The 12,721-nt window shown below is 51.3% G+C and overlaps 1 protein-coding gene across 2 annotated transcripts in view; it reads left to right on the forward strand.

Annotated features, from left to right (window-relative positions):
* CDH23 (cadherin related 23) overlaps positions 1 to 12,721 on the forward strand; it is a gene marked incomplete at its 5' end in the record, with an annotated part of 329,115 nt that overhangs the window by 165,834 nt on the left and 150,560 nt on the right. For both annotated transcript variants that reach the window (XM_080938106.1, XM_080938107.1), the window contains 2 exons: positions 9,593 to 9,742; positions 10,153 to 10,311. In XM_080938106.1, the coding sequence (XP_080794232.1) occupies positions 9,593 to 9,742; positions 10,153 to 10,311 (309 nt within the window). The remainder of the gene's footprint in view (positions 1 to 9,592; positions 9,743 to 10,152; positions 10,312 to 12,721) is intronic.

Genomic DNA, 12,721 nt, shown 5'->3' on the forward strand with positions numbered 1-12,721 from the left:
TGATTGGGACAGGGTCTCTCTGGGCAGTTCTTGCTGTCCTGGAACTCATTCTGTTGACCAGGATGGCCTTGAACTTCACCAGAGAGTCACCTACCTCTGCCTCCCAAGTGCTGGCATGGAAGGCACTCACCACTACCACCCAACTAAATTAAACTTTTAAAAAAGGGCCGGGGAGCCACTAGGCTAGAGAGACTGCCCTGTGTGAGAGAGGTTCTGAGTTCCATCCCCAGCACTGCAAAACAAATGGATAAATAGGAAAACCAGCATGGTAGATAATACAAAGGTAACTTGGCGAAAAGGAAGCTGGGGCCAGGGTGTAGCTCAGTCCTGTGCTTGCATAGAATGCAGGAAGACCTGGGTTCAGTCCCCAGTGCTGCAGAAAGCAGGAGTGTTCGTACACACTGGCAATCCGTCAGGAGGATCAGAAGTTCAAGGCCATCCTCTGTTAGTTAAGAAGTTAGAAGTTAGCAATTTTGAGGCCCGCTCAAGGGGGAGGTAGGGAACCACATGGCACTTAGGACATGTGCTGCGCTGGGTCCCAAGGGCACAGACTCAGTGCTCAGGAATCTGAGGAGAAGGAAGGGAGAGAGAGAGGAAGTCAGGGAAGATAGGAGGAAGGAAGGAGAGAGGGAAGGAAGGATGCCTTAAGGCAACAGACTGGAGTTCAGGTGTAGCTAGCCTATGAGAGATTCCCACAATGCACTTCACCACAGGCTGCAAACTGGGAACTGATCATTTAAACACACCTCCGTTGGCCTCCATGCAAATACATTATGGCTCCCAGCAGAGCTGGGGCAGGCAGAGGGAGTTGTGCTTGCACAGGTGAGGAGTTATCTGCCACCTTCTGCCGCACTGTGCCCATTCGGGATAGAAATGACTGCTCTCTAAGTACCAGCTGCCAGTCAGATTGAATTAGATTTCACAGGCTTGTGCTGGGCTTCCCCCCCCCAACACCCCAATACATGGAATTCACCAGCAAATTACTCTTAAAGAGGGAAAATCAATCATTTGGAGCGGAGATAAGCTGAAGGCAAGGCAGCCTGGGATTGATCCCATCTGTGCAGGCGTGTGTGGAATTCGATGGGTAACCTGGGGCACCAAGGAGAAGAGAGGAGGAGAGACGGAAGGAGAGAGGGGCTGTCAGTCCGTCTGGGCTGGAGTGACCGGGGGCTCTCTTGCCTCCATGTGGAGATAGGACATGAACAGTGAGCTGGAGGATTCCGTTGCATGGCAAGAGACACTTCCTGCTTTGTAGATGGTCATCTTCTCCCCATGTCCCCACATGGCAGAAGGACAAGGGGGGGGGGGCTGGAGTTCCTTGCGTAAGTGCCATCAAGAGCTGGCTGGCATCCCATTCAGGAAGATTTCACCGGCATGCCCATGTCACCTCCCAGAGGCTCACCCGCCTTTGAGATTAGGTTTCCGATGTGTGCATTGGGCTGGGAGTGTGTGACACTAAGTGTCTGCCGTTTCAGACAGGAAGTGAAGGGACACGAAAGGGAAGAGAGAGTGGGAAAGGAGATGAGCAGGACAGAGGGTGGGAGGAAACATTCAGTCAGAGGACATCAAGTAGTTCATGTCTCTGGGTGCATAGGAGAAGCCCTTACAGCAAAAGTACCATTTTACAGACTGGAAAACTGAGGCATAGGAAAAGATCTTCCCCAGTTATTCAGAGACTGCACATTCTCAGCTTTAGGCTAGTCTGCCTGGATGCCCAAACCTGGGAACGAAGGACTTGGGGTGATAGGAGAGACAGAAAAAGGGGAGTAGCCCTGGCTCTATATGGAGAGAGGGGACCCTCTGAGCTGCTGGGGGCTAGGCAGACCTGGAACTCAGGAAAGGGCAATGGGAGCCAACTGCTGGCCATGGGAGACAGTTAACTCTGTGGTCCTCAAGGGGAGCTGGAGACAAAGTTAGCAAGCTCCATGGAGGTTCTCTGGTGCCAGACGAGCCTTGGGGGATGCAGTGGGCATGAGGCAGAGGCCTTGGGGTAGCAGGGACAGAAGTCTAGGGGTGGGAGGGAGAGGCAGCTGACTCTAAGAGAGAGGGTGAGGAGTCTGCTCCTTCCAAGGCCACTTCACCATGTCTGATTGGGATTAATTAAGCGGAAGACGGGACAAAGGAGTGATAAAGAACCACAGCTTGTCAGCTTTGATTTTCTGCCACTCAATAGCATGGATGTGCTCAACAAACAGCAAGAGTACGGAGCCCCGCAGTCCCTGCTGAGGTGGGAGTGGATGGTCCCCGCACCCTACACATCCACTGCGGGTCCTCCTCTGCCTGCCCCTCCCAGCCCTGACCAAGGTCTCAACTCAGCCCTCCTCAGGAATGCCTCCCCTCTCACCCCGTGCCTAACAGAAGTCTTCGAATGGCTTTCCTGGATGAGCATCTGTCCAGGCAGCTACCCGGATGTCACAGTTTGCCCTCAGGAGTCTGCTAGGTGGACAGCACCTCTTCCCCCAACCCTATTTTTCAGATGAGGAAAGGGATACTGGAAGAGAAGTCATTTGTGTGAAACTGTACAACTAAAGAGGGGGACGCCTGAGTCCGGGCTCAGGTCTGACTGCTCAGGGCCTTTAAGTTTTGTCTGTTTGTGGTGTATTTCGTGTACAGAGGCATGCGTGTGGGAGCCAGATGTTACCCTTGGGGACCTCTTTCCACCTTATTTTTTGGGACAGGCTCTCTCGTTACTTGCAGCTCATAAATTCTAATAGGTTGACTGACCAACAGACCCCAGAAATCCCTCTGCCCCCGCCCCGCTGCCACCCCCTCCAGAGCTGACATTACAGGAGCACTCTGCACCTGGTATTTACGTGGGTGCTGGGACTCGAACCCAGAACTTAAAAGTAAGCACTTTTCTCCCTAAGCTATCTTTCTAGCCCTGTTTTAACAAACATCACTAAACTTCAATGTCCCCCACTAGCTCTGAGGTCACAGGACTCTCCAGTGGCAAATCTGAGTTCTAGACAACATTTTTAAAGGGCATGGCACTGACTCTAGGGACCCCCTCTGTGCCCCACTTGCTTATTCTAGGTCTCAGCACAGGCTAAAAGGCTCTCCCCAGCCCATGGAGTTCCCAGGAGTTGCTAGTCTCTGGGAAGAGGGCTCAGTTCATGTCAAAGAGGGCAGGCTCCATTTTGCTCCCTTCAGAGATGGAGAGGGTGCAGGCAGGGGATAGAAACTGGCAAGGAAGTTTAGAGGTTGGAGCCCTAAAAATTAAGAGTATTATTATCATCCTTGGTCAGAAGTAGAACATAATTTTGATGTTTAGGCCCGGGATGGTTGAAGGGAATTTTGAATATTTATCTTCTCCTTGACAAGTAACTCCTGTCTGGAGCTTATTCATGAGGGTGTGACCAAAGCTTGAATTTAGGCACTAATTTTTTTTTTAATAATTTCAGAATTGAACCTCTAGATTTTTATGATCAAAGTAGGCTATAACCACTCCCCAAGTTTTTGGGGTTATCTCTTTAAAAGAGGGAAAATTATAGTAGTTTGAACTGGGGTTCTGTTGAGAAGAGAAGAGAAAGCCATATCCTGTAACAGAGAAGCCAAGCTTCCAGGGAAAGTGAGCCACCAGCTCATTGGCCTGGTACTGCCAGTGACCAACAGCAGAGAACAAAGAGTCTACTGTGTTACCATAGTAAGGCATGTATGGTCTGCAAGTCTCAGGCCCTGGAGGAGGCCTGGGCACGAGTAGGGAGTTTCCCTGAGACCTTCCTCACTCTATACCTATAGAGGGAAATCAGATGCCCAACAGACCTCAGTTCATGGCCACAAAGCCCTCCTGAAGTCAGGCCAACCTCACCCCACCAAACCCAGGTCCCCTGTCCTCCTATGAGAGCCTCAAGAACCAACATTTGCCTAGGGATCAACACACGGGCACCAGTCCATGAAGAACTGAGGCTAGCACTTGGCCAGGAAACCACTGTGACAGTCATGGACCCAGTTCCACAGGCCTAGTGGCAAGGAGCAAGGGAAGGGCCAGCTCTGACCATAACTGGTGGCCCTCCCCTTCTGGAAACTGATGGTGGGGGCAAGGTTAAGGGAAGTGGCCAGGCAGTGTCTTGCTGGCTGCTAACTGATAAGGAACTGCCCTCTGCAGGGGGCTGGAAGGCTATAGCCACCAAGAGCGATTGGGGAAAGGCAGTGGGAAGCCCAGAATGATTTCAGTATGTAACCCTTCCTAAGAGATACATAAAACTAAGCCTGAAGAGGTCTCCAGCCAGCAGCCCCTGGCTGCCAGGCCTTGGGAGCAGGCTGCAGCTCTTCTTCGGTACCACAGCCCTACCAATCAGCCTTTCTGATCACCTCCCACAGAGTAGAATTTAATCCTGCCCCACAGGCTCCTCTCCACACACTCTGGGACTCCCTTTTGATGTTCTTTTTTATCTCCCTTTCCAACCAAATTGTCCTTTAACAGCTCTGAAAGTGTCTCCTGCCACCTCCAGCAGCAGGATGGCAGCCCTATAGAGGAACAGTCGAGAATGGGAGGGTGCTGGCCACTCAACAGGTAGCAAGGATGGGCCACACTTCCTTTACCACCTGTGGCATGTGAAGTGGAGGTTGTCCTTAAACAGACAGGACAGACCAGAATTTGATTCCTTCCTGACGGCTCTGTATGTTGAAGCTGTCCTCTCTGTCTCGTGTAGAGGGGCTGAGTAAGTGTTGGTGTCACACAGATGTGTGGCACACGTGTTGAGGTCTAAAGTTGGAAGCTATTGAGACAAAAGGCTCCCAAGCCAGGGCTATAGTTAAAAAGAGTTTTGCACCAAGTCACCAAAGATGGGTTTATCGCACATCCCTGCAGATGAGTTTCCGCTGGGGCCTGGCAGGACAGGGAGGGCGTGTGGGGACTGGTCAGCAGTGATTCCCAGTGATTCTGGGAAGCTTCAGAACGGCAGCAGAGTCCTGACAAGTAAGGGGTCAGGCCTGAGCCCCTGGGGATAGAGCCAGAGAAGGGATCAGGAGGAGACAGACCTTAGTATCTGAGACACACGGGAGTCTTGTCAAGAGGCCAGAGAAGGAACTGGGAAGATGGTGGGTTAATAAAGTGCCCATAAACATGGGGACCTGAGTTTGATCGCCAGCTCCCACTGAAAAGTCAGGTTTGGTAGCATGGATTAAAGTCCTGGTGCTAGGAAGGTAGAGACAATACCCTTGACTCCCTGGCCGGCCAGTGTCAGCAACCTAGCCACATGAGTGAGCCACAGGATCCCAGTGGGACTGCAGCAGATAACAGGGTGGACCTGAGGCACCTGAGGATGAAACCTGAGATGGATCTCTGACCTCTACACCCGTGCGTGAGCGTGTTCGTGCGCGCGCACACACACACACACACACACACACACACACGTACACACACCCACACACATACACACACACACACACACATACACATACACACGTACACATGCACACACACACACACACATGTACACACACACATACACATACACACGTACACATGCACACACATGCACATACACATAAATACTCCGAAAGATGGGAGTAGGCTAGGGAGCTATCCTGAGGGCTTACACACACACTGTGCTGTACAGAGCTCACGTTGTCCTTCTGAGAGGTTCTTCAGTTCCCATGGTTGGCCTCGGGAACCGGACACCCGTCTCTGTGCTTTCCGCCACCCCGTCTCTATGTGGTTCCTACAGTCTCCCAGTTCTTCTGTCTTGTTGTGCAGCTCATTCTAACTAAGGTTCAGACTTGCTCCTGCCTTGGTTGCTGGTTCCCAGTGGCTCTCACGTGTTGGCATACACTGGGGATACCTGGAGAACTGTTACAACCCCATGCTGGGACCACTCCAGACTCTCTGGTTTAGTAAACCCAGGAGTAAGTGGTCCACAAACTTTTTTTCTAGCCTGCTCCAAAGAGATGGTGATAGTGTGGAGTACCAGGACCATAGTCTGAGAAAGCCATTCCTGGGTGTGTCTGGAAAGAGCCTCTGGAGAGAATTAATCAAGGAGACTGATCCTGAAAGTCCATGACCCCATCATAGCCCAGAGGCCTAGACAGAAGTAGGACAAAGGGGAACTGGGGACTCGACTCAGGCTTGTCTGGCATGGAGCCCCAGGTTCAATCCCAAATAAACTAGGCACAGTGGCACACACCTGTAACCATGGAATTGAGGAGGTAGAGGCAGAAGGATCCAGAATTCAAGGTCATCCTCAGCTACGTTACAAGAGGAATACCAGCCTGAGATACAGGAGACCCTGGTTCTAGGTCATGGGGTGGGACAAAGAACAAAAGCAGCTGTCTGTGATATCTGCTCTCTGCTTCTTGGCTCCACAAACCCTTCCTGCTCTGCTGGACTGCAGGTTCTCAAACTGAGAGGCATCGCAAAGTATGCCTCCCGCAGGTGGTTTGTATCGGGGAAACTGCAGTGGGGGAAAACCCAACCTCTCTGAGGGGTCTTCACTGCCACCCTGCCCACTGCCCTCGGGAAGAGGGTGTGGGGGAAGACTGCTGCCTTCTTAGTGTGTGTCCACGGCTCCCAGCATGATGCGTGACCACAGAGAGACTGATGATGCAACAGGGGGATGCTCTACAGCCTTTAAGAGAATTGAGGAAGGGCTGGGGCCAGGGAGCAAGCATGAGGAACTGAGTTCAAATCCTCAGGCTCCATATGCAAAGAAAGCTAGGCACGGTGGCATGTGCTTGTAACATCAACGCTGGGATGGGCGGGGCTGGGGGGGACAACTGGATTCTTGAAGCTAGCCAGCTTAGCCCAGGGACATGAAACAGTTGGAACATTTCCTACATTTCTGGCTTCCTCTTCCTCCTCTTTCTCTTCCTCCTCCTCCTCTCCCTCCTCCTCTTCTCCCTCTTCTTTCCTCCCCCTTCTTTCTTCTTTTCTTCCTCCTCTTCTTCTTCCTCCTCCTCTTCTTCCTCCTCCTCCTTTTTCTTCTCCTCTTCTTTTTCTTCCTCTTTCTCCTCCTCTTTCTCTTCCTCATCCTCTCCCTCTTCCTCTTCTCCCTCCTCTTTCCTCCCCCTTCTTTCTTCTTTTCTTCCTCCTCTTCTTCTTTCTCCTTCTCTTCTTCTTCCTCCTCTACCTCCTCTTCCTCCTCTTCTTCCTCCTCCTCCTTTTTCTTCTCCTCTTTTTCTTCCTCCTCCTCTTCTTCCTCCTCCTCCTTTTTCTTCTCCTCTTTTTCTTCCTCTTCCTCTTCTTTCTCCTGCTCCTTTTTTTCCTTTCCCCTCTTCCTCTTACTCTTCCTCCCTTTTCTTCTCCTCCTCCTTTTCTTCCTCTTCCTCTTCTCCCTCCTCTTCCTCTTCTTCCTCCTTTCCCACTCCTCTTCCTTCCCCCTTCTTCTCTTCCTCCTCCTCTTTCTCTCCTCCTCTTCTTCTTCATTTTATAAGTGTTAGGGACATAAAAGGTTGGCAGTATTGGGGCTGATTTCTGCAGGGTTTCTCTCGGGGCTTCTGGGAGCGCTATGAGGGACCGTGGCGCCTCACCTTACAGCTCACTTTAGGGACACCTGGGCTGCAGGAGAGCACAGAAGAGATAATGTGTGACCTCCTGTGACCTCGCCTTCACCCCACCCCAGTTCAAGCTCCACCCCTATCCTCTCTCCTCCAGCCTCCCTGCCTTAGCTGTGGACCCAGGCCTGAGGGTTCTGTCCCTGTCCCACAGGCTAGGATCCTGGGATCGTTTCCAGCCTCCCTCCTTTACCCTGGCTGGTTATTCACTATCTTCTCTCTGTGTTTCCTTCTTTCCCTGCTGTGTGGCTCTTCCTCTGGCTCCTCCTTGTCCCTGCCTTTTTGTCTGATGGGTTCCATGGACAGAACTTGGTAAGTGAGACTTGGCAAGGGCAGGGAGGCCTGGGGGTGGGGTGGGGAGCATCACAGAGAACCTTCCTCTGCCCCAGCAGGCTCAGTCCAGACACTTCCAGCTCCTTAGGTCTCTGAGTGCTGCGGTCAAGAGGCCAGGGTTCATAGGAGACAGCCTCTGGTGTTGCCAGTTTAGAACTGTCATGCTCCAGTGCCTTTGCTATTAGTGTCCTTTCGGGCATTTAATTGATCCCTTCCAGCGGATGGAATAGATCCGACCATAGAGACCTTAAAATTCTGCAGCCCAAGAGGCACTGTCTGTACAGTAATCTCCAGGAAGCTGTTCTGGGCTGGGGGCTCTAGAGTGCCCTCCCAACCTGCCTTCACCGTAGAATAGGCTGAAAGGGGCTGACAGCACTTGCCCACCCCCCCATATCCTGTTCACAATCCCTATTCGTAGTCCCTATTCCAGAGACAGGAGAGTTGCCCCTAGTTCTGAGAATAGATCGGCATAAGTGCCTTACCTTGCTAGTCCAGTAAGATGCCCACCTGCTGGGCTCTAGGTCACTCCAGGGGGTCAGGTGCAACTCAGAATCCCTGCCCTGGTGGGAGAGTCATCGACAGCTCTGCATTGAAAGACTTCTGGGGCCAGAGATGCCTGGTGGTCACCTCTTACCATGAAGATCTAGCAGAATGGGGCTCTCCAAAATATTGATGAGTTCACGATAATGCTGTAGCCCTATTCGGTGGAGCATCAGATAAATGGGTTACATAGGAGCCAGAAACTCATCTCAGGTTGGTGATCACTAAACATTAAAGCCAGGGCTAGACAGACACACATGATGGGATACACACCCCATGGAGAGGAGTCTCCCATGGAGCCAGACTCCAGCAAGTCCTACCTCCACTTCACTTCAGCCTTGGCCCCGCCCCTTGAGCTGAGCTGAGATCACGTGGTTCTAAGCTCCGCCCCCACTCCTCCCTGCCTAGCATTCTTAAGACCCTATGGGAACCGTGAGCAGGGTAAAAGTCTGCATGCTGAACCCCCAAAACAATGGACTAAAATGGCTGACTCAGCAGCCTCAGTGGGGGTCTCTGGGGTGTGAGGCACACAGTATGTTCTTTGTCCCCTAGCTTCCTTGGTCACCCCCTTGTCATGCATAGCAGCCCAGCAACTCTCCTTAACACATCTTTCCTGTCCTCTTCAGTTCCAGCCCTCATGGAGACCTCTTTTTTCTTTTTTCTTTCTCTACTTTCCAGTTTTCACCTCTCCCTTAATCTCCACTGACTTTTTTTTTTTTTTTTTTTTACTTGTTTAAATAGAGTCTGTGATAGAGAGGCCCACATGTGTCACAGCCTGCATGTGGAAATCAGAGGACAATGTGTAGGAATCCTTCTCTCCTACTATGTGGGTCCCAGGGATTAAACTCATGTCTTTTGGGCTTGGTGGCAAACCCATTTACTGTCTGAGCATTGAGCCATCTCTTCAGCACTGCCTGTGGGTTTTAATGCTGACAGATTCCTCTCCTCCTTTGGCATCCCTTAGTGGAGAAAGGACCAGGAGGAAGGATATGACAGAGACAGAGGAGGCTCCTTGGGCCTTAGAGATGGAGACAGAGCTGGCCAGCATTATCTAAGGGGAGATGGGGTAGGAAGACCATCCCCAGCCTGTTCCTCCTCTACTGTACTGCAAAGTGGGAGGGGGAAGGGCGTTTGCTGACATCACCTTCCAGCACCCTCTGCTACTCCAGTCTGGCTCCACCCCCGACCTTCTGCACCCTTTGTAACTGGCGTCTTCACTCTCATCCAGGGTCTGAACAGCATGTTCGAGGTGTACCTGGTGGGCAACAACTCCCATCATTTCATCATCTCCCCAACCTCCGTCCAAGGGAAAGCGGACATCCGCATCCGAGTGGCAATCCCACTGGACTATGAGACCGTGGACAGATATGACTTTGATGTAAGCCTCCTTCAACATCTCCTTGGGTCACCTGGGGAGGGTGGGATAGCATACCCTTAAGTCTTCCTCCCAGCCCTCTTCATTTCCCTAGGCATCTGTCCCAGAGAAACAATAGAGATGGCCGGGGCTAAATCCTTAAGAAGGGCAAAGACATGCCTAGGAATAAAAGCAAAATCTCCAGACCCATCTCTGGTGTCCCTGCAGCCCATCCTGGCTATCACAGTCCAGCCCCCAGAATCACTTCCTCCCTGAAGAGGGTCCCGTGAATGGGCTCAGAGAACACAGTTGGTATCAGCCTTGAACTTAGATGCTCGTGGTTAGACCCAGCCAAGGCACAGAGAGGTCTCGTGGGAGACACAAAAGCTCCCAGAGATACATGAGAGCTCACCAGCCCTGCTCTGCTCCTCTAGCTCTTTGCCAATGAGAGTGTGCCTGACCACGTGGGCTATGCCAAGGTGAAGATTACGCTCATCAATGAAAATGACAACCGGCCCATCTTCAGCCAGCCCCTCTACAATGTCAGCCTGTATGAGAACATCACCGTGGGGACCTCCGTGTTGACAGTCCTGGTAAGTCCCCCTGTCCACAGGGGCCATAAGCTCTTGGATATCCCCAGGGAGACTGAACATCTGGGTATCAGGTGCCGTAAGTGCCCAGAGGCTGTTGGTTAGTGAATGATGGTATCCAGACTCTTCTTGAGACAGAGAAAATGGACCAGCTTGTAGAGCAATAAGATGGAGAAGGATATTTTAATTTTCTTTATTTCCCCTGAAAGGCATGCCTCCCAGATGGTCCAGGAGACCTAGAAACCCCATGTAATCAATGGGCTGGGTGTTAGCCATCTCTGAAGAGAATGATCCCCCCTGTCTCTTGAGTACAGCAGACTCCTTGAAGCTGCCTAGGAGGCCTCTGATACCTTTGGCCTCTGACAAGCTTCTGTCCTCACCCGAGGTTACTGTGCACATGACAGAAACTCTTGTATAGTTCAAAGAAAGAAGTATTAGCTCATATCAGGTGACATTACAAGTGAGTTCAGGCATGGCTGTATCTGAATGTTCATATAAACAATAATCTGTCATTAGCAGCCAGCTTAGTTATTTTTGAAGTGTCTAAGGACACAATGCCTCTAGATTTCTTACCAGTTTATCAATGCTAGTGGGAGAAAAATATAATTTTTTGGTAGCTCCAACAAGTGCCCCAGAACTGATCTCAGCATGTTCATCTAGGCACCAACGACCACAATTCTGACATGCCAGCTATGGGTCACACTTCCCTCGGCAGAGCTGGGCCTTAGGGGTTGGTTCTCTGTTCTGTTCAGATTATATAGGCTGACCATGCGAAAGGGAAATCCATTATAAATTTGAATAGGCCACCGAGTGGATCAATATGGTAGATGCTGCTATATAAGTCCAGGGTCCAGCCCATCACAGTCAGTCAATAAATGTTAGGTTACCACATCTGTCTCCCTGTGCATATGAGGCCTACAGAGGCCTTGCTGCCATTTCTGGCTCTAAGCTGATGTTGCCTGCCATAGCAGGCCCCCACCCTGAAGTGTGTTTACTCTACAGACAGATGGTCTGGAGCAACATTGTGCCCCTGAGCCTTTCCATCTGACAGTTATTAATATTTCAAACAGATGTTTAGCTAGTCGGGCCGTCAGATGGAAACCATGAGCCTGCTGTGGCTGTTCTCTGAATCCATTGCTTCCCAGCCCAGGGCTCCCCAAGTCTTTACCGCAATGCCTGAGCAATATATCACCCGTTGCCTTGGGCTCCTGGGCCTGCCTCTAGCCTCCTAGGCCCAAGCCAACAAGATGTACGAAAGGCTCCAGCTTCCTGGGCTCAAAGGAAGTGTGTGTCTCCCACACTTCAAGGAAAGTCAAGGGGAAGGGTGCAAAACAGTTCGTAATAAAACCAGGCAGGAGACAGTGACCATGTCCATAGGTCAAGGATCATGTGACAAAGAATTCTCATGTGTGATCCGGGCCTGGTGGTATCAGAGCAGTTGTTCCTGGGGTCCTTGCTGGGAGCAGAACTTGGTTTGTATTCGGCATTCTTGTAGATGAGCATTTCCCATCCTACCTAAATGCTGTGACCCTTTAATATAGTTCCTCATGTTGTGGTGACCCCCCAACCATGAAATTACTCTATTGCTACTTCCTAACTAATTTTGCTACTGTTATTAATGCTACTGTAAACATCTGATATGAACGAAGCACTGCTGTAGCTGGTGGAACTGGGTTTGGAACACCACAGAATTGGGCTGAGATTGGGGCATGAGCCAAACGGCCTGTCAGTCTCTGGTGAACATGAGTTAAGCCCTTCCAGCTAACTCTTTCCAGAGTGGTCGTAGGCCTGAGCCTGTTACAGACCTACCTAACTCCATCTCTAGTCCCTCCCCTACCCCGGCCTCACCACCCCGACTCCAGGGCTGTGGAACCACGAAGCTGAGGGGAATCTTAGACACCGTACTAAGCTGTGGCTCTCAGTCTCAGACCTTTGCTGAGGGCTGTTCTGTCCCTGTCCCCCTCAGCTTTCATGTCCTCCCTAAATGTATCTACAAAATGGGCATGACTGACACCCAAGGTTATGGAGACAGCCATGGGTGGCTCCCACAAGCATCAGGCGCTCTCTCTGTCACCTCAAGGTGCTCTCCAACTCTTGGCAGGTAGCAGGTTCCCTGACCACAGCCCCACCTCCTCCTCCCACATTCAAGCCCCACCCTTAGCCTTCTGGCCTTCTTGGCCACTCCCCTTTTAGATCTAGGTCCCTTCTTTCCTTTGCCCCCCTCAGAAGGGGCCACTGGTACAGCTGCCTGCTCAGAGACCGTAAAATTCCTTTTCCCTGACCTTTTCCATGGTGTTATTAAAATGTTTCATGGGCAGTTGTGTCAGGAAAAAAATTAGAAAGAAAAAGGAAGATGTTTTAATTTGCACCACAGGCTGAGCGGAGCCTGCTGCAAGGGGCTTGCCCAGCCCCC

Source organism: Micromys minutus, assembly GCF_963924665.1.
Source record: "Micromys minutus genome assembly, chromosome: 25".
Lineage (NCBI taxonomy): Eukaryota > Metazoa > Chordata > Mammalia > Rodentia > Muridae > Micromys > Micromys minutus.